This window comes from Poecilia reticulata, linkage group LG7 (assembly GCF_000633615.1).
Source record: "Poecilia reticulata strain Guanapo linkage group LG7, Guppy_female_1.0+MT, whole genome shotgun sequence".
Taxonomy (NCBI): Eukaryota; Metazoa; Chordata; class Actinopteri; order Cyprinodontiformes; family Poeciliidae; genus Poecilia; species Poecilia reticulata.
This window is the reverse complement of record NC_024337.1, coordinates 6,209,446-6,230,208: the sequence shown is the minus strand read 5'-3', so window position 1 is coordinate 6,230,208 and position 20,763 is coordinate 6,209,446. Positions and strand designations below refer to the sequence as shown.

At 37.3% G+C, this 20,763-nt stretch overlaps 1 protein-coding gene across 3 annotated transcripts in view; it reads left to right on the top strand.

Annotated features, from left to right (window-relative positions):
• Positions 1–19,331, top strand: part of LOC103467036 (guanine nucleotide-binding protein G(I)/G(S)/G(T) subunit beta-1) — a 31,227-nt gene extending 11,896 nt beyond the window's left edge. The window contains exons 1-11 of one of the 3 annotated variants that reach the window (XM_008413081.2): positions 6,168–6,274; positions 7,463–7,569; positions 8,366–8,404; positions 8,527–8,633; positions 10,356–10,419; positions 11,042–11,204; positions 12,915–12,981; positions 13,616–13,817; positions 14,638–14,854; positions 17,515–17,630; positions 19,086–19,331. In XM_008413081.2, the coding sequence (XP_008411303.1) occupies positions 7,513–7,569; positions 8,366–8,404; positions 8,527–8,633; positions 10,356–10,419; positions 11,042–11,204; positions 12,915–12,981; positions 13,616–13,817; positions 14,638–14,854; positions 17,515–17,621 (1,023 nt within the window). In that variant the 5' untranslated portion in view covers positions 6,168–6,274; positions 7,463–7,512 and the 3' untranslated portion in view covers positions 17,622–17,630; positions 19,086–19,331. Of the gene's footprint in view, positions 1–6,167; positions 6,275–6,774; positions 6,851–7,462; positions 7,570–8,365; positions 8,405–8,526; positions 8,634–10,355; positions 10,420–11,041; positions 11,205–12,914; positions 12,982–13,615; positions 13,818–14,637; positions 14,855–17,514; positions 17,631–19,085 lie in introns of those variants that run through there. The other 2 variants (XM_008413082.2, XM_008413080.2) reach the window with 2 other exon arrangements.
• Positions 19,332–20,763: the final 1,432 nt, after the last annotated feature.

Below are 20,763 nucleotides of genomic sequence, written 5' to 3'. Positions count from 1 at the left end.
AATTATACAATTTATTTTCTTTCTGCACCTCTGTCGCACAGTACACATATTTTTTTTTTGTAATCAATTGGAAAATGGCATAAAGTTCAACATTGTCAATATCTTGGTATTTCAGATCTGTTTAGTCATAGCCTATTTGTCATTCCCACAAAATTGTACACAAACTGTAAAATAATCTTGACACTTTTCTCTTCCCAAAAGTTTTATTGTAAGCTTAAAGATCTCTAGCTAAGAGTGCATTTTTTCAGACATGCGATTAATTTTACTTTAATCAAATCCTTTTGCTTGGCATTTTCATAATGTTTGTGCAGGTAAATAAAGCCAATTGATTAATTTATTGCTTCCTTCAGTTAAAAAAAACCTGTTAAATCTGCACCTAGACTGAATGGAGCATCATCAGCATTGTGCCAGCATATGCATACTTATTTGTAGCCTCAGGATTATGCTCCACTTTCAGTGGACCAAAATGGGTTATGGGCCCCAAAGCCCTTAATGTTTAATTAAGCTATTTTTCCTTTTTTTTAACCAGCTACTTGGATAGTTGAGGATATACAGGATTGATGCGTTTTAAGATTTTGTGAGGTGAAATTTCAATAATATACCAATAGATTATAGCAGTAGTCTTAGTCACGTCTTTAACTACTGAAATGAGAACTAATTGGCAAAATAATATATATATAAACTTCTGCAAAAGCACAATATACAAATTAGTATTAGTTCAAGTTTTTCAAGGAGAGTCAACAGTCATTTTCCTCTTCTTTGTGCTGTAGTTGTTTTGCATCCGGTAAGGAGAGGAGGAAAGACATCTCTGAGAGAAGGAATGTGTGTGATGTAGAAGATGGCAGAACGAGATTGGCTGGGGCTTTTAAAAAATGTCCAGAAGCATTCTCTGTCTTCTCATCCTGCCTCATCAGCCCTGTTGTTCCTGCCTCCTTTGTGACCTGGTTGTGTTTCAGCTACATTTACCATGCATCACTTCACCACAGCACTTAGATGGACTCTCATCCACCAACTGGACCACAAGAGCAGTGGGGGGGGGGGGCACATATCCACTTAAAACATCATATTGCTTGTTATATACTAGGGCAAAGTGGCCAAATTTAGCATGTTTAACCATAAATGAAAGTATTATGCAGAATTCTTGTTTGACTTAAGTCTATATACTAGACAGTTTTATTTAGTGTGGAATCTATTAGGCCTGGTGAATCACCTCTTTTTATGGGAAATTATCCTGTCGCAATAACAAATTTTGCTACACGATAAATTGACTAATAAACTAATTATGTACAGAGCACTCCACATTGGACCTGTGTAATAATTCAAAATAAAACACAGCCAGAAACAAACGATAACGAAATAATCACACATACACAAAGCCATAAATAAAATGGTTTATGTCTCCCATGACTGCAGCCTGAACCTTTCTACCAATGTCTTATGTTATTCATTTGCCCCCTTTTTTTTTTTTTTAGCTTTATTTTATTTATTTATTTTATTTTGTTTTGGGGGGGTACTGAAATGATTTTTGTTGTTTTTCTGTACAATGACTAATGACTGATTCTGACTCTTATGAAGTCTGTCAACAAACTCACCTTCAAAAAAAATCTATCAGAATGGAAATTATTTAGCTAATTTTAATTTGTCATGTGATTAATTACTAATTGCCACAAGCTTAATACTCCAAAAACACAGTTTTGGATAAAAAACATTACATTTTTTTGTCATTTTCACTTCAAACATTCATTATTTTGTTTGGCTTGTTTATACAATCACTAAAGTTTTGTTTCGTCATTTATCTTAAGTTTTTGAAGGCAGAGGAGAGAATATTAAAACTTAAAATCGGATTATATCCGATGACATAAGCTCATCTGCGCTGTTTCTCAAAATATAAAACAAGATATTCCACTTAAGAATGTGGATATGTGGAGTAATACATTTTAAGCTGAGTTTTTTTCCCTAACAAAGTAAAGCCAGGTATGGGATCCAGCTGTAGAAACCACTTCTGACTGTTTCTTGATTTGCTTTGTCAGTTTCTTTAAGCCTGCCTCTCAGGATGTTGAGTGTACCTGTTACTGTAAAGCAAATGATTGCATAGCCTGATTCAAGCCCCGGGGTGGACGCTGGCAAGTGAAGTAGTAGTGAAAGAAACCACCAAGTGATTGTATTTGTAAAGTGTGTGTGCTCTGTCGCCACATCCGCTGAGTGTTTTGACAAAGGGAAGAGAGATGAACACGGCTAGGGAACACCCATGAAAAGGAAGCGTGCCGCTCATTAATGCCTTGTTCATGTGTTAAGGTGTGGAGGCAGATGGGTGATCGTTTGTTCAGGCTTCAGAAACCACTGCAGTTTTAAAGTGTTTGTAGGAGCAACAAATTAACCGCACCACCAACTGGCATTCTGAAACACCGAGGAGAGTTCACGGGAAGAGTCAGGCACGCAGGACTGGATGCAGCACTTCAAGAAGACACAGGGTGGGGCAGCTGGTATCCATGCAGGGGGGTGTAAATTATTAAGGTCACCATCTTTCCAGCACCTTCATAAACACCATTTTATTGAAAGGGCTTGTCTGGGAGCCGGTAAAATTAACAAAATAAAAGGTCAAAGAATCATACGATTGCATAACTACACGACTTAGACTTACTCTTACTAAGCCAAACTTTCTCTGTAATCCAGGATGGTCTGTTCACATACGCTGACAGAGAAATATATAAAGTAGCTCATGCTAAGTCATTTGAATAAAAGCTTATATCCTTAAACTGACTCTCCAGTAATAAGAGGAAGGGGTTATTTATTGCTCTAATTGTGTTAATGTAGACATAACGTTTTGGGAACTTCCAGTACAACTAAATGTTGAAGTGATAAGCACAAGTTGAACAATATTAGGCAATGGCGTCACTGACCAACTGACTATTTTTTTCTCCCTTAGCCTGTATGTCCCGAAATGTTTACTGCATCAGACTAAAGGCTAAATTATAAAAGACCATGAATCCTGTAACATCATCTAGCTTCACTCTGATGAGACTTTGACTGACACAGGGACACTTGCATGCCTTGTTCCCCTTTACCAAGGGGTTAATTAGCAGCTCCCCTCCCAATTGTCCTCTGCTTGTTCACTCTCATTAGTTTAATCTGGCTGTGTCCTCCAGCTTGCCTCTCTTACCTCTATCCTCTTGTGTGCCAGAACATCTCTCTGCCTTCCCCTCTCCTTATGTCATCAGGGTGACAACTTTTGTCTACTCCAAAAAACTACTGCCAAACCCCATTTATAGCATCTTATGATTCATATCCCTGTGCACTTGGTACAGTAGCGCTTTTGTTGAGCTTTAATGGAGAGGTTCCGCTCCAGCCCTGTTGTATGTAAAAGTGAAAACATTGAGGGGCCATAGGTTTTTACTGAGTAACACGTTATTGATTTGATTGCACCTATTAAGGACTTAATGTAAGATTTTATAAATTGTTGGGGGGGGTTTTGTTTTGCTTTCTTGTTGCCCATTATTAATGATCAGTTATTGATGTAATTAATAAGTTGCTCACTAACTGAGGATATACTAATCAGGATGGTGTGAAAATTAGCTGTGCATATATTATGACTGCTGTTTGAGAGAAAGAAATAACAATGAACTCTGTGTCTGTATGGAATCAAATTACACTTCCTCTCTCCTTGTCACTGTTGCACTCGAGATGTGGGAGCTGATAGGAGTGGCTGGAAAATGTGAAGTCTGCTCCCCTCCTCCTCTTTCTCCTCCTCCCCCACCACCTAACTAAAAATAGCTGGCAGAAAGAGAAGGCAGCAAAGTCGAGGCTCTATCTGTTGCGCTGCCAGTGGTTTCTACACTCCCACCACTAGCAAAATGGGAAAAAGAGATTCCTCTGAATCACACCACTTATGCTAAAACTGATCATCACCAGCAAGGGGTTCTGCTTTTATTTTGCAGCTTTTGCATTTGAAGTACATGGTATTTGAACATTTTGAAACTGGCCTGTTCTTGAGATTTTTGTGGGGGGGTGGATTTGGTGTTTCATCTTGGAGCACAAAGTCTGAAGAGTAAGAGCACCAAAATCTAGCCAGTTATTATTGAACAGATGACTGTCTCTTTCTTAAGCATGTGTATTTAATAGTTTCTGTTAGTGGAAAAGGTTAAAACACTGGAATGTGCCTGATAAGTTGCATCGATCATGTGTTTCTTGTTTAAATTAACACCTGATGCAACACACAAGGCACCAGTGTGAACAGTTCCTCTACTCCTGGAAAGTCTAAAGGGGAAAATATTAACATGGTTGTAAATTCATATCTACAATTCAAACTTTTTTTTAACGCAAATATAAAGTTGATGTCATTTAAATCTAACGGCTATTTGTATAATTAAAATTTGTAGGTTGCATGGTTATAAAATGTACCTTCACTCAAAATGCACCAATCAGGATTTTGTGGCCACTTTTCAGTGTCTGGTTTGTTTTAAGAATTGTAACTTTTTTTTTTCCAGATTTCATGTTCTGAGGAATCATTAATTATTCATACTAAAAAGCAGAGAGTACATCACACTGAGTGTGGAATCACTACATTTACTATTTTAAAATACAATTATTACAGGGTTTACATTTTAAACTCTTTAGCGTCTGTAGTTATTAGCACTGCTAGCATCACCACCTTTGGATTTCCTGGAGAATGCAGTTCCTTTTCTCGACCCTGAGATCTATAATGTTCTGCCAGCATTTTGAATGGCAGAGGTTTAAAGCTCAAAAGAGTGAAACATAGCAACTTTGCTCTTCTTTCAGTCTTCCTGTTGTCTGGTAAAGTCTGCTTTGGGTCAAATAGCCCTTTTGCCAATTCAACGAAACGTTCCCAAGGAGGGCACAAATAGACTTCCTGTATCTTGTGGCTCTGGAGTGGAAATTTACATAGTCTTCCATTAGTCACAGAGTTGCTAGTGGAATGAAAGTTGTACCATTATCAATTTACCTTTGTCACAAGATAATTGTTTAAAATGTCATTAATAAATCTTTAATCTTGTTGGTTTTGAGGACATTTAACAATATACCATACATAGATAATTCTCCCCCTATATTCCTGTTTTTTCTGAAACTTAGGTTTTCTAGGTTTACTCCTTTCTATCCCTGTGTTAACATGGAGACAAAACTTAAAGGAAGACGTGTTCTTCTGCTTCGTAAACGAAGTGCTGGTGCTAATGATTAGGGTTACAGCAGAGGGCTGCGCTGTGTTCAGGTTTCTCCCACAGGGGAATCGAACTGAAGCACAGCTGAGCCCTGTCTCAGCAGGTCCTAACAGACAGAAGCTGCAGCTCCAGCATATTGCTGCGCCTGACAATTATGTGGCAGAAATTGTATCCTGTTCTTTTAAAATGGCAAATCCACCACTGTGGATTGTGAAGTTTTCCCCACATTGTATCCTGTTCAATGTGGGGAAAGCCTATTTTATTTTCCATATCCAAAAAAAGTTTAGTGCAAAGGAACAAAACAGCCAAGGACACTAAAGGCACCAAAGATTGTTGTTTTCAGTGAGACCCAGTGACTGTTGGATAACATGTGTTCAAAAGTGGGGAAATGTTTGATTTTTCTGACCAACAGTAAAGTCAGAAAGTGACCAGACCAATCACCATACTATTTGCCAACTTTACTTATAAATGCAACTGCTTTTATAAATCACACCCTAAATCTGGTGTATTACTGGCTTTTGGGCCCACGAAAGGTGAAAACTGTCCTATTATAGTAAGAAGTTGTGAATCTCGAGTCTCGTTTCAGACAGATCTGCGTCCCAGTCATGACTGTGATTCACAACAGCGGTAGTGAAACACAGCTGACCTTCATTTTAGGAATATTCTGAATATCAAAATTTTTTTAGTTCTGGTTATTGTTTTGGGTAACTTTTTCTCATTTAGTTTAAACTAAAAGTCCAATGCTTTCACAGCAGAAGTGTGCATAGAAGTATTTCTAAACTTTCTCAACCAGGAAGATAAAGTCTAGTATTTTAAATGCTCAATATGAGTTCTGGTTTTTTGTTGGCATCAACATCACTTTTACCCATTATCCTTAGGGTCATTTGTTAAGATGAGAATACTACAGCAATATTATCATGAGACGTTTTCATCGTGAAGATTAGGAGGCTAAGGCACCTTGCTTAGATAGACCCATTTAGGAGCATTGTCCAATCAGGTGACAGATAAAGTCTCAGGCGCATGTAGGATAAGGTGTTCATTCAGAACGTCTCATCAGCCTTCAGGACAAAGGACATAAATCCAAACCGAGACACAGCGAGGTAAGGTTATAACACGGTTATTGCTGTAGATGGGTTGAGTTGGGCAGATAGTTATTCCATTTGACTCTAGTTGGTTGTATATATTTTTAAAATTATGTGCAGCGTTTTGTATACAGTAACTGAAAATAATGGAAAAAGGGCAAGGTATATAAATGTATTTTCTTTTTCTTTTCCTTAAGTTGAGTAACTTGACTGAGTTGCTTGACTGAGTTGATGTAACTAAAGATGCCATTAGAAATGTGTCATTTCCTGTTTTTATGCCCTGCAATACCAGCGGCTTCTTCCATTTAACTTATTTTCTAACAAGGCCTCAAAACCAATGGTGACTTTTTCTAAATTTTCTGTTATCCGTTCATTTTGAACGGCCAGTGAAAGTATCGTTGCTAAGAGGGTGAACCAGAGGATTGGGGTCAGCGGAATGGCCACTGCTTTTAGGATCATCAGCAGGTTTTGTCTTAACCGGATTTGGCTGGAGAAGCTGAATCAACTGTGTCCCAGGATTACAGGAATGACATTGGAGGGCAGTTGAGAGTCCACAGGCCAGAGCGTTGACGCCTTTCACCTGCGGCTACAGAGGTGCAGGGAAACCCTGGTGGTCTCCTCTCTGCTTTTTTTAAATTTCTTTATTTTTTATATCTGGACACACAAATCCTTCATTTTAACAAATTATTAGGGGTATGTTTAGGCCCTCTATCCGAGAGTTGGGGGGGCTAGGGTTAATGGAGATTTTTTTACACCTTTTTTTCCTCCCCCTCTCTCTGCCAGTCCCCTTTGGCATTCAAGGACTTGTAATGGCCACTCATTGTTCCAAGTCGTTTGCCTCTGTTTGGGTGAAGAACGAACAAATTCAACATCCTCCTCAAATTTGTTATCTTAAGCCTTAAGTAGCTGCCTTGTGCTTGTTGCTAGGTTACGGCTTCAAGCTGGCAAGGACAAGTCTTGAGCTGTCTCAAAAGTGATTCGCATCCACTTTGTCTGAGCCACACAGAAAGGATAGAAGAGAAACTGCATTTTGTTGACCTTACTGTCTCCATAAATTCGTGGCATTAGAGAAAAAAAATCACATTTCTACCAATTACTAAAGCGTGAACTAACCAGTGTCATTCAAATGCAATCTCCATGTGTTCATAGAGCTGAAAAGGAAGCACTTGTATTGATGTTAGGCTTGTCGTTTCTTGTCATCTTTAGATCGGCAAGAGTCTAGGCGGCGGAGAGAAGCACACCATTAGCAGAGGAAAATGAGTGAACTGGATCAGCTACGCCAGGAGGCTGAGCAGCTCAAGAACCAGATCAGAGTAAGTCCCAGTTTTTCCCATCTTGTTTAGTTTTACTGAGGTTCCAAATCCAGACTCGCCACAGCTTTTCAACTTTCTACTTGTGCTGCTACTAATCGCTTTGTGGATTGAAGATTAAATCTGTTACTCACATATATAGGGCTGCAGCTAACAATTTTTAGTAACTGATTAATCTATTGATTATTCTGATGATTAATTGGCTAATCAGATTTTTTTTTGAAAATCAATTATCCACTAGAAATACATTTATACAAATAGATGGTTCAATTCCTTTATAAACAAGAAAATACACATTGTATTACCTTAAATGCAATATAATGTCATTCCTTTAGTATATGCTAGATCATTTGTTACAAATAAGGCATCTGCAGCTAAAAATACTCATCTGTTGGTTAACCAATTAATAATTGGATGCAAAAAGTTATTAATAGGAGATTGTGTTGCAGAAGTAGATCTAGGTGAAGCTTAAACTGCCACCTGAGTTTTGGCTAGAAAATATTTCCAAATAAATATTTTCTTAAATTAAAATGAAAATATTTTTTGTACAGTTTTGGCTTAATTACTCCTGTGAATAATAGCATAGCAAATGGCTTTTTTGGTTTGTTTACTCTAGTTAATGTTTAAAGTAATTGACGATTACTTGAATAATCAATTCATCACGATTAATCGTTTCAGCCCTAAAATGACGCTTACTCTCTTTTCACATTGCTTTTCAATATTATTAATCTTATTTGCAAGTCAAACCTATTTCTTTTGTGCTTGGTTATAACTGGGTCTTTTTTTTTTTTTTTTACAGGATGCCAGGAAAGCGTGTGCAGATGCTACCCTGTCTCAGGTAAGAAATATCACTCATAATCAGTAACTGGCTTTAATTTTTGTTTTCGATGGTGTTCACTCTGGTCACATAAGTACATATTTTGAGGGTCGACCTTTCTGTCTCAATTTGATCCTGCTTAGATCACAGCAAATATTGACCCCGTTGGCCGAATTCAGATGCGGACTAGACGGACGCTGAGGGGACATTTGGCTAAGATCTATGCCATGCACTGGGGGACTGATTCAAGGTAAATTCATTCAGTTGCGTGTGTGTTATTTTTTTCTCACCAATCCTGTCTTCCTGGTCTGATTCCAGGAAACAAATGTGAAATGCTTTATTTTTGCGAGTTGCTTCCTGCTGAATGTGAAATGAGTTCACCATGATGTCCTTCAGTCCATTATCTTCAGTTTTACTAGTCGTTTTTGATTGATTATTACAATAACAGCACTCTTGTCTGTGTAAACTGAAAATAGTAAAACATTTGTTGCTGTGAGAGCTGATTGAACATGTGCTGGAAGCTTGAGTGTGGGCTGTTTTGCATCTTGGTGTGTCATGTTTGTGTGCACTGGGATGTGGCATGAGGGTAGCGAAAATACTCAAAATGGAGTCAACCTTTGTGGAAGCTGGTGTTGAGTTTGATCACCAAAGGCCTTCTCTTAGACTTTTACTCTTTTCAGCCAGCAATGTATTTATTGGTGTTGCTTGAATCAACATGGTCACCTCAACATTTGTCTAGTCACGACAAAGAGAAACTACTGCCTTCAGCTAAAGTAGAGTGGTTATAAGATTAGTAAACACAGAAAACAAAGACACTGTTTACGCTGTTTTTGTTTTAATATAGAGTGATAGATTTTTAACAATCTGAAAAAGTCCCACACTTCTACACGAAATGTTTCTCACTATTCAAATCAGTGACACATTAAGTTTTATGATGCTATATTTCTCTAAATTCATGTAGATTTTTCATAGGACATGAAAATATCTACATGCCGCATAATAAGCAGTTTCGAATCCTCAAAGTATATCTTTGACAAATTATGGCTGCAAAATCAATCTTTTCCACATTATATGCCTAAATGTTATTTCATAGTCATCTGTGAAAATAATAAAGGGAAACCTTAAAAAGAAAATAAGCCCATCTAAGTCATATTTTGCCTGATTGTTCTATCTTTTTTCATTCATCATACACAACACTAGGATGTTTTTAACCTGATTCAATCTTTAACCACAATATTTATTTTTAAAATGAAAATTTGGTCAATAAAACTCATAGATGCTCTCATCCCCAAAAGTCTCCACCTTGTCTTCCCTTGAGGGATGAGTGCCCCAAAGCATTGAATCATTCTCTCAGCTGACGCCCTGACTCTTGCGCTACACAGTCTGATCCAAACTGAACATATTTTATTCCTCACAGTATACCAAAAGCTCCTTTGTTTCTCCTGCATATAATCTGAACAATACTTTTAGCTCATGTCCAGAACAGATTAATCATAGTAAAGTCAGGATTATGTTGTACTTTGAGCAGAATTGTCTTCATTTGAACTCATTACTGTCAGGACTGTAGTTAAGACTGGCACGGTCCCTGCAGCCCTTGCTTTGTTCTGAGTTCCTCCTGTACCAAAGTGCTTTGGGACCGTCGCTGTGGTTACTCTTGTTGGATTCACCCAGATACCAGATGACATCCACAGAGGGGACCTGAGAGGGCTCTGTAGATTAAGGTTGTTTTGAAATGGCCCTGATTATGCTGGGTGGTGTTCTAAATAAATATATTTTGTGAGAAAATAGTCGATTTATTTAATAAAATTTACTGTTTTTATTCTTAAAAAGTGCCGCTTATCAAAATATTTACAATATTTAAGATGTTCATGTCCCTCTTTGCTCTAGTCATTTTTGTCTGCAGGTTCGTAGCAAAAGATTTAAAAACTAATTTTTATTTTATTTTTTTAAAATTCTGTCTGTGTTTCTGAAGGCTTTTGGTCAGCGCCTCCCAGGATGGCAAACTCATTATTTGGGACAGCTACACCACGAACAAGGTAAAAACCTCGGTCGTGTTGCAATCATCTCAAAATATTTTAGAAAAGGTTTGCAGTCTGTTGTCGGTTACAAGCAGCTAATTAGTTGTAATTCCTAAACAAAGTAAATTAAAGACTTTAAAGAAGTAAAACAAGTCAGGTGAGCGTTGCAGTCAGAAGAAAGTAGCAGTTTTTGTTATTTTCAGTAAATAAAAAAAACCATATGTCAAAAATATTAACATGAAAAAAACTTTAGATCATAAGTTTTAATCATTTTAAAAGTTTTAAAAAATGACCTTTAAGATTTTTTTAGACCAATGCTGTAAATTAAAAGGGGAGTATTGACTGAAGGGATTTTAATCAGGATAATATGTTTGTTTGCTTAGGTTAAATATTTTCTACCTCTTCATCAAAGCACATGCCATGGAAAAACCTCCAAAATATGAACTAACATCCATATTTCGAAGAAATGTTATTTAAATTGACAAAGTATTAGGCATATTGTGTTTGTAGGTGCCAATGAAGTGTTTTGTATGGAGGGCTTTGCGCCCTTGAAAGGTTAATTTTGCAGACTGAATTCTCTCTCACTCTTCCATCTGTCGCTGCAAACTATCTAATATTAAATCGTTCTGCTCTCCTCCAGGTCCATGCCATCCCGCTGCGCTCCTCCTGGGTGATGACGTGTGCTTATGCCCCTTCTGGGAACTACGTTGCCTGTGGTGGCCTGGACAACATCTGCTCCATCTACAACCTGAAGACCCGTGAAGGAAACGTGCGCGTCAGCCGTGAGCTGGCCGGACACACAGGTAGGTGGGACTTTTGGGTTACCTCGATTCTGGTTCGTCCATTGGTTTGTTGACGATTTTGGTGAGTCACTCAGATTTGTCGAGAAAGTATATGTTAAAAAGAAACACAGGTATGTTTAAATCATGATTCTTGTCATGTTGGGTTTCCAAACTATACAAAAACTCAGTCCACTTGAAGTCAGAGGTTCTAAAGCCTTAAAAAAAATTGAAGATATGGTGTCAAAAAGAAACTTATCACTGATATTATTGAGCAAAATTATTATTCATAAGTATTCAACAACTATTGAAACAATGTTGAACTCCATATTGCAGATTTATATGTTTTGGGTTTTAATTAACTGATATTCTGCTTTCAAATTTTTGTTACATCCATTATCTTGTCAATAGCAAGTTGCTTTGTCTTGTTCCTCTAGTTACTGTGAATTAACATTAGGATAAAAACTTCATGACTTCATTTTCTCTAAACAAATCTGAATTTCCAGGAGCTTAACATTTGAAACTGCTTTGGTGCAAGACTGAATACATCAAGCAGTAAATAGTCAGATTTGTCTCACAGGACTTTATATTACTTACAAGTTTCTTCCTTTTCATATAGTGAAGCTGTGAAATTTAAGGTTTAAAAGTTCCTACCCAGTCTTAACAGATCTAAAAATGTAATTCATTTTCCAAGTATGGAACAAAGCTAAGCAGAGTAAATACAATCATTTAATCCCCTAAACTTCTTTCCCATTTCTACTGCCTATAAAATCAAAATCAAAGTGTTTGAAAAATTAGGGAAATGTAACTTTTTTCCACTTGTCATTGGGTGCCTTTTATCTGCAATCTGCCTCATTAATCTTAAGTTTCAATCCAACTCATTGAGTTACTGACAGCACCAGGAAATGAAACCTCAAAAATCAGAACCCGCAGCCTTCTTTGGACTATTTTAAACTGGTGGTTCTTCAACGGGGTCTGGTTTAGATTCCAGACAAAGCTCTGAGAAATTTCCTTAAAACTTGCAAACAAAAGTAAATTAAATATAACAAAATATGCCTTAAAGAATCTGTATTTATTATTGCAAAATAGTCTAGTTTATGTTAAAATATCCAACACTGCCAAATCAGAAGCCAGCTCCAGCATTGTATTGCTTCATGTTGAAGAAGCATGCAGATAAAACCCAATGTTCTGTACTTGAAAATCAAGTCGGCAGAAGTAAAAAATCTGTTGGAACCTCGTTTTTTTTTTTTTTTTTTTTTTAATTCTAAGCATTGTGATCACTGCGCCTAAAAGGTGTTGTCGGTCCAATCTTTTTCATATGGGTTGGTGGTTAAACCTCCTATCATCGCAGACTAATGAAAGTGTTGAGCACTTAAGCAAGGAGCATTCATCTGATCAGTGTCACATGATGCAGGAAGTGTGTCAGCACTTTAGTTCCAGTTCCTTCACTACAGGGAGGGGTGAATGCACTCTGCCAGCTAGTATTGGATGAATTATGGAAGCAAGTCATGGACCAGGAGATGCCCCAGAGTGTTTTTTTGTTTGTTTTGTAGAGAATTAGTCGATTCATCTCCCCTCCCTCCCACATGCAGCTCACATAGCCTCTTCTGTGGGTGTGATGACCATTTGAAGTCAGGTCCCTTCTACACAAAGAAAAATAATATGCAGTCCTTATGAGTTATAAGTTGAGAATACATGTTGCATTGGTTAATCTGAGGGTTTGATTTTGTTCAGGTTACTTGTCCTGCTGTCGCTTCCTGGATGACAACCAGATTGTCACGAGCTCTGGAGACACCACCTGGTGAGTTGGCATATTGCAGCGATTATGTTACTGGACAAAATCAGTGTAAATGCAAACCTTAAATTATGTTTCATCACTATTTGAACATTGTAAATCACTTACTCTTCCTTTAGTGTCAATCTGCGGTTGGACGATGAATCAATTTTATCAATAAATCACATTTTTTGCTTTTGGAGATTTAATTATTTGGATATTGTATTTTTTTCCACCAATGCACTCCTTAGGTTTTCATAGTTGAGTGATAGAAAACTACCATCTTTTTTGACCTAATCCTATTAGTATCCAATCACCGAAATCAGTTTGGTCCAAATTCAGAATAAAGTTGTGTTCACACAGATATAGTTACACTAGCTGCAAATTGCAATACGATGCAGTCAAGTCACATTCAATGGTAATTTGTGAAAGCGCTCTTGAGATGATCGACTAATACTTTAAACATAAGCGTTAGATTTGGATTTTATAAAATTCAGTCACTTCTCAAATATTGGGTTTGTTTTGGTGAGAAAACTTTTTTTTTTTTAAATAGAAAAGAACAGTTTATATGCAATCATTGCTAATTTCTCATTTTGAAGAGAACTTGTTTTGAATGTACTTTTACGCTGTTTTTTTTTTTTTTTTTTTTTTTTTTTTGTAGTGCTCTGTGGGACATTGAAACTGGTCAGCAGACCACTACGTTTGCTGGTCACACTGGTGATGTGATGAGCCTCTCGCTGTCGCCGGACAGCAGACTGTTTGTGTCTGGAGCCTGTGATGCCTCAGCCAAGCTCTGGGACATCAGAGAAGGAATGTGCCGACAGACCTTCACTGGCCATGAGTCAGACATCAATGCCATCTGTGTACGAAAAACACACACAAATCTCACATATACAGATCTGACCAGGGTTACCTGGTCAGATCCTTTTATTTGAACTGAGCAGCTAGTTTGCTTGTCAGAGCGTGCAGTGATGATTGGATTGTTACGTACCATATGTGCCAGTAGACTCTTATTTTGACCATAAAAGTAATGTTTGTTTTTTTTCTTCTCATAGTTTACTGTTGGGGAATGTAGTTATTTTGACACTAATAATATCTACTAGCAGGTGCTTGTTTCGATCACAGGAAATGATTTGAAAGCTATTTTAGGCGACAGAAAATCTCATCTGTAGATTATGTTAAACATAAATTGCTGGATTAAAATGTCTTTTTAATTCACCATTTGAAAATGATTTGTGCCACAGTGTCAGAATTTGCCTTTTTGTGGGATACGTTTTCATCTCCTGTTAAATGCAGTGTACGTGCAGGGAGGGGGTAATAATGGCGCCAGAAAGCTACCCCGGTTCCTGGAAGAGGTTGCTGTTGTGAAAACATGCCTTCTCATAATCTCCATAACTTTCAGAAAATACTTGACTAGCAAGAAAAACTAATTTATGTTCACGTTTTTTAGTTTATGGGTGCAGAATTAAAAACGAGGAGACAAATGGAAGCAACATGTCCTGCTGTGAATTAGAGTAACCCTGGGGGAAAATGGCTTCTTTAAAAATAATATAAATTGGATGATTAAACTGTACTCCCTGAATATCACCAAAAGATTATCTGCAGAGAAATGAACTTGGAAAAATATATATTTATTTTATTTTACAAAGGGATGCGAATACTTAGTTTCCTTTCCTTTTGCAGTTCTTCCCCAATGGCAACGCCTTTGCCACGGGCTCAGACGACGCTACCTGCCGGCTGTTTGACCTGCGTGCCGACCAGGAGCTGATGGTTTACTCACATGACAACATCATCTGCGGCATCACCTCCGTAGCATTCTCCAAGAGTGGCCGCTTGCTGCTGGCTGGCTACGACGACTTCAACTGCAACGTCTGGGACACTTTGAAGGGCGACCGCGCAGGTGAGCCATGCTGGAAAAGATGCTCTGAACTGAAACGTGGCAGCAGAACTCGACCTCCACCGCCTCTGGAAGGTCCTAAAAACACCCAGACTTAACTTTACAACTCCAGATGCCATAAATGCACCGAGATATTCTGTAGTTGGTCTTGGAAAAATATAAAGTTGCTTTTAATCATCTTTTTTTTTTATTACATTTTGTGACTTCCAAAGTTTTTTTGTTTTTCAACATTCTAGCCATTATTATTTTGACTTGATGTCTAACATGCGCTTTAATTCAAAAGGTAATTTCACTTCCTGTTTTGGTCAGATAACATTTAGACTTGACCTATGGTTCTTCAACTGTTACATTTTGTTTTGAGTTCAGTAGTAAATTTCAATAACCAAGAGTCCATCAGTGCTTTTTAGTAGTGTACAATCTATTCCTTATTTAACAGATTCAAAAGTTAGAGATTTCAAATAAAGTTGAGCACTAAGTTATAGGACCAGTATCTCTATTACCAGGCTCCAAAGACTGAAAGTTAATTTTAGCAGTGAGCCATTTGATCATTGGTGGAACTGGACTCAAACACTACTCCATTCAGGGAGGTTATAGGTTAATATCTTAGACTGAAATATTGTAAAACCGCCAAGAGAAACACCTAAAAGTTTTAGTCTGAGTAGTGAAAAATGCAGAGAAATTCTGTTGAAATCTGACAAACGTGAGCAGGAAATTTACAGATTAGTTGGTGAAGACGTTTCCATAAAGCTTTCCTCATCCCGCTCCGTGCAGCCTGTTTTAGAAAATGCCAGTGGTTTGTCATGATGGGAATACCTTAGCTTTCCACTGTTGTATCTGCAAAGTCTCACAGCTCATTGTTCAGCCACTTGTCAGCATGTCCAAACAAAGCTGTGAAGTGCTATTCAGAGAGAAAAATGCCTCCGCCAGCCTTTTATAGGCACCGACTGTCCCATTATTAAAACACAGCCAGTGTCAGACGCCCCCGAGGGTGAGCTGCCCGGCTTCATGGCTGCAGTTTAAGATGACCAGGTGGAAATTTAAGGATCAATCATTTATTTAGCATGCTAGAGGTACAGATTCGTGTAGGTGTTTAGCTGTTCTCCTTTTGAAATACAACAGATACTCCTAACATAATCACTGGTTGCTGCGTGACAGCTGCATACTTACGGGAAAAACTCGCATCATTTGTGTGTTTATCAGAAGCACAGGCTTTTACCCCTGAGCAATAGTGTAGTTAAGGCTGCTTTTGATGTCAGAATAAAAGTTTTTGGTACAAATCAAAAACGAGTCATAAAACATTAGCATTTTTCTTCAGTAAAATGTAGGTTTTTAAGAGTTTAGCCTTGTTCCTTATGACATAAACATCACATAGGCCTTCCAGAACTGAAACGGCTCGAATGCAGTAAACCGTCTAGCCCAGTGTTTGTTTGTTTTTTGTTAGTTTTTTTAACCAAGTCTTATAGTTTATCTTTTTTAATCAAGTCTTATAGTTTATCTTTGTATTTCTTTGACTAAAAGTCCATCCTTATTTCATATTTAAGTTCTTCTCAGTTGTGTTGTAATAAGTGTCACACACTTGTTTGGTCCAGCATTTACAACACAGTTATTTTGTAAGCAGCCTTTATTCAAAGGAAGTCCTTCAATATGACAAACCTTTTACACAACATATGGAAATGAGTCTGAGCAATCATTTACTGGATTCAGCTGAATTTCATGTAAACATATGGGAGTGCGTGCTGCCTGCCTGACTGCTAACTTGCATACAGAAAACAAAATAGTTATTTTTAGTAGGCAAGGCCTGTTTTTATTTTTTGTTTTGCCCAAACATATTTAGTTATTCAAGAAATAAAATGTTTTTTATTTTATGTGGCATCATTTTTACTGTTATTGTTTTAAAGGAGTTAAATTACATATGTTCCTATTTCAGTCTTTGTATAAATTTTATTTTCAGTTGTAAGAACAAGAATAACCAGCTTGAGCGTTGAAATGTGGATATTCGCTGCAATGAAAGATATGTTATTAAAAACATGTAGATTTCTTCAAATCCAAGCATTTTTCCGTCTGCTGGTTGGTGAAGAAATATAAATAACTGACTTCATCTCTAATTATTAATACTGCACCTGTACTTGCACTTGTCTCCATTCTTTGGTCTTATACTTAAAAAAATCTATTTCACTAATCAACTCAAACGATTTACTTCTGCACTCCTATAATTTTTCTTTTTTGTTTCCTCATTTATGCCACTAATTTGTTGTTTGGTTTAGAACAGGAAGTCGGAGTCGACCAATGCAGCTGGTTTTACTTGGAGTCCTTAGATCAGATTTTCAGTGTCAAAACTTCCACTGTTTGGTTTTTAATATCATTGTAACTGTATAGGATTAACATTGTTAGTAGTAGTAGTGTGGGTTGCATATTTTGAGTGCAAAAAAGGTTTGCAGAACATGGGGAAAGTGTTATTTATCATTAAAAATTATTATCAACATGATTTTTCTTTTGTCCAATCAATTTCATGTTGAGTTACTGGTTTCTGAACTCAGAATCTGGTTCTAATTCTGCTCTTTGATTTCTATCCTTTAGCCTTTAACATTTTTACATGCTTTCTAGATTTAGAAAGGGTGTTTGCCTCATGTTTTAGTAAAATCTTGTGTTTTCTCTGTCTGAAGGTGTCCTGGCCGGTCATGACAACCGGGTGAGCTGCTTGGGTGTGACCGACGACGGCATGGCAGTGGCGACAGGGTCCTGGGACAGCTTCCTCAAGATCTGGAACTAGAGTCTGCAGGTGAGTTCACTGCTCTATCTGAATTTATTAAATCAAATCATATGTAGAGTGCCAGTCAGAAGGTCAGCATCTGAATTTCATCTTAGTTTTGGGCTTTTGATGATGCATTTGAATCTTTTCTTGTTGTTGTTTTTACCGTCAGGCGATGTAATTGATGTGTTTGAGATTATTGTCCCAGTTAAATCCAGCTTTTGAAAATCTGGCTGTTCATTTGGTAATAATTAGCTGATGGTCCCAGTTTTTTCACCCTCTTTAGCAGTGGAACAAAGCAGGCCGTTGGCACGTTGCTACCACCACCGTGCTCAACAGTTGTTGAAGTCGTACATTTTCAAACCTCACTTTAACGCCAAATACTTGAAACAAAAAACTAACTGACAGCTAACTTTTCAGCAAGATGTCGGTGCTTGTTTTAAGCCAATGATTCCTTAGTACTTTTTCATCAACATTGAGAAATTATTGACTTAAAACAAGCCAGTTTAGTGTTATTTCTAGTGTTCAAATCAGACTATAGATAAGATTTTGTTCTTGTAGTGTAGCAGTTGTATGTATATTGAAATTCTTAATATTTAAGATTCACTATTGTTTGTTGGAAAAATGTTACAAAAGCATTTTAAAATCTCAGTTACCATATTTTCCGCACTATAAGGCACACCGGATTATAAGGCGCACCTTCAATGAATGGCCTATAAAACTTTTTTCATATACAAGGCATTATAAGGCGCATAGAATAGACGCTTCAGTTTGGGTTGCCAAATTGTTCCATACTCTATTATTACACACCCACATTTGTAAAGAAGTGGTCCCCAGTACTTTATATAGTAGTCTGCCCCAGTCATTGTTTCACTCACAGTGTTGGTGTTGCAATATTGTGTCCAACTGCTTTCTGGGTAACACAGACCAACCCACACGCTGCCGCCGCAGTCTCTGTCTCTCTTCCCCCGGCCCTCTGCCCCCCTGGCTTTAAATGTATTATCAAACTTTATTAACAAACCAGCGTTCTGACAACTATCCCAGCATGCAACACACACTTCTTCTTCTACGGAGGAAAATGAAGTCGGCGGCTGCTTACCGTAGTTGCTAGACCTGTTGTGGCTCAATATTGGTCCATAAATAAGGTGCACTGAGTATAAGGCGCACTGTCTGCTTTTAAGGAAATTGAAGGTTTTTAGGTGCGCCTTATAGTGCGGAAAATACGGTAATCAGCATAACCCTTCAACATAAATTTCTGAAGGGTATTTGCTGCCCTCTGGATGTTGGGAGTGAAAGTGCAACATGTTAGACAATCTTCCCATCTTGTAATTTTCATTTACAGTTTGTGAAAATTGTTAATTATACAAGCTTAATAATGAAATGTTTGTGCAATAAAAAAAAATATTCAGATCTATTTGATCATTTTAACTTTGTCCGTGGGTGTAATAATGTTTGTAACCCGATCCTTCTTGTCATTTTCTCCAGATGGCATCCGGACTCCAAAGTCAAGTGCAAGACCATTCCAACATCACAATGTTCATTTTTATTGCATATCCAATCTTTTTTGAAAAACAAAAAACGAAAAAAAAACAAGACAAAACACCATAATACTGACTCCAAACACCCCCCAAAAACTATCAAGGGCAAAAATTCTCTCCTTCTCTCTCCTTCTCATTTAAAAGAGCACAATTGTCTGTCACACATTCAGCTTAAGAAAAAAAAAAAAAAGAAGAAGAAAGAAAAACACCCCCCAACCCCAAAAAAAGCTTGAGGAATTTAGTGATTTCAAAGTGGGCTGCTGGGGAAAAATATCTCCCAACAAGTATGGTAGTAAATGAAAAATCCAGAAAACCCCGTCCACTGCTCCACCACACGGCAAGCGTGTCCTGCATCCTCATTATGCACAGGTCTGAGTGAAGGTTATAACGTGACAGTGATCTAACTCTTCATAGCTTTTATTTTCTTTTCTTTTTTTTTTTTTTTTTTTGACCATGTTTTGTTTCTGTTCCTCTGTTCATTATTATACTTTTTTTTTTCTTTTTTTTTTTTTTGAAGAGAGGTAGATCAGCGAACTCAGTTTAATGTTTAAAACGAGGATCAAAGCTTTGTTTTATTTCTTAGTCTTTACACGTTTTTAGAGAATGTTGTTTTTAGGCGGAGAAGCAAACCAACCTCCAGACGGCGCCATCGTTAAGTCCAGCTTTACCCCACTGGAGAACAAAAGTGAGAGAATTCAGCTTCAACAGGGAGTCCTCAAGCCACATCTCACCCTTCTGTATATTTAGCTCCATGATACTTTAATGGGTTTTTTTTGTTTTTTTTTTTTCCTCTTTTTTTTTTTTCCAGTGTAGTCCACAGATCTTTGTTTGCACAAAAATTAAACGTTGCATATATAGGATAATGTCTAAAGAAAAAAAAATGTTAACTAACCAAGCACATGCTGTTTATGATAATGAATGCTTGTTTTTAAAATGTAATAAAAAGGAAAAAAATGACAAAAAACAAAACATTTTAACCATTCTTACACCTTTCTGTCTGGCAACAGTGTAGAATAATTAAATGAAGATTAACCCATCAGATCATAATCCACCCTGCCCCCCTTCTTTCTTTTTTCTTTTTTTTTTTTTCTTCTTTCTTTCCTTTCTTTCCCCTCCTCTTTTAGTTTAGTTCTCCCTGGTTCGTGTTGCCCGTGGTCGGGACCGGTGATGTGATTCGGTTGTGTAGGGGCGACCTCCACTTTTAGCCTGGTTGCAATCCGGACGTTTCTTTTTAACAGAGGTGCCCATTCCGTGCTTGGAAATGCAGTTACTACTCTGTGAATGACATGTTGTATAAATCAATGTTTGAAAATAATGATATTGAAACTTTTTAAGTTAAAAACAAGAAGAAAAAAAAAGATTTTGGTTGTCTGCCATGGGTGGGTTATCTCTTAGAATCGCATGCTGTAGAATTGCTTAAAAAGGTGCATATGGAATTAAGTCCTTTTGATGTTTTTCTTTAAGAAAATAACCTGTTGAATATATCAATACAATGGTATTTATTTTTCTTTCTATTTTTCTTTGTTTTCCTTTTTTTTTTTTTTTTTTTTTTCTTCTCTGTGCATACATGATTCAACTGAAATGTCAAAGCTATGCACTTGAGAAGCAAGCCCTGCAACATAAAC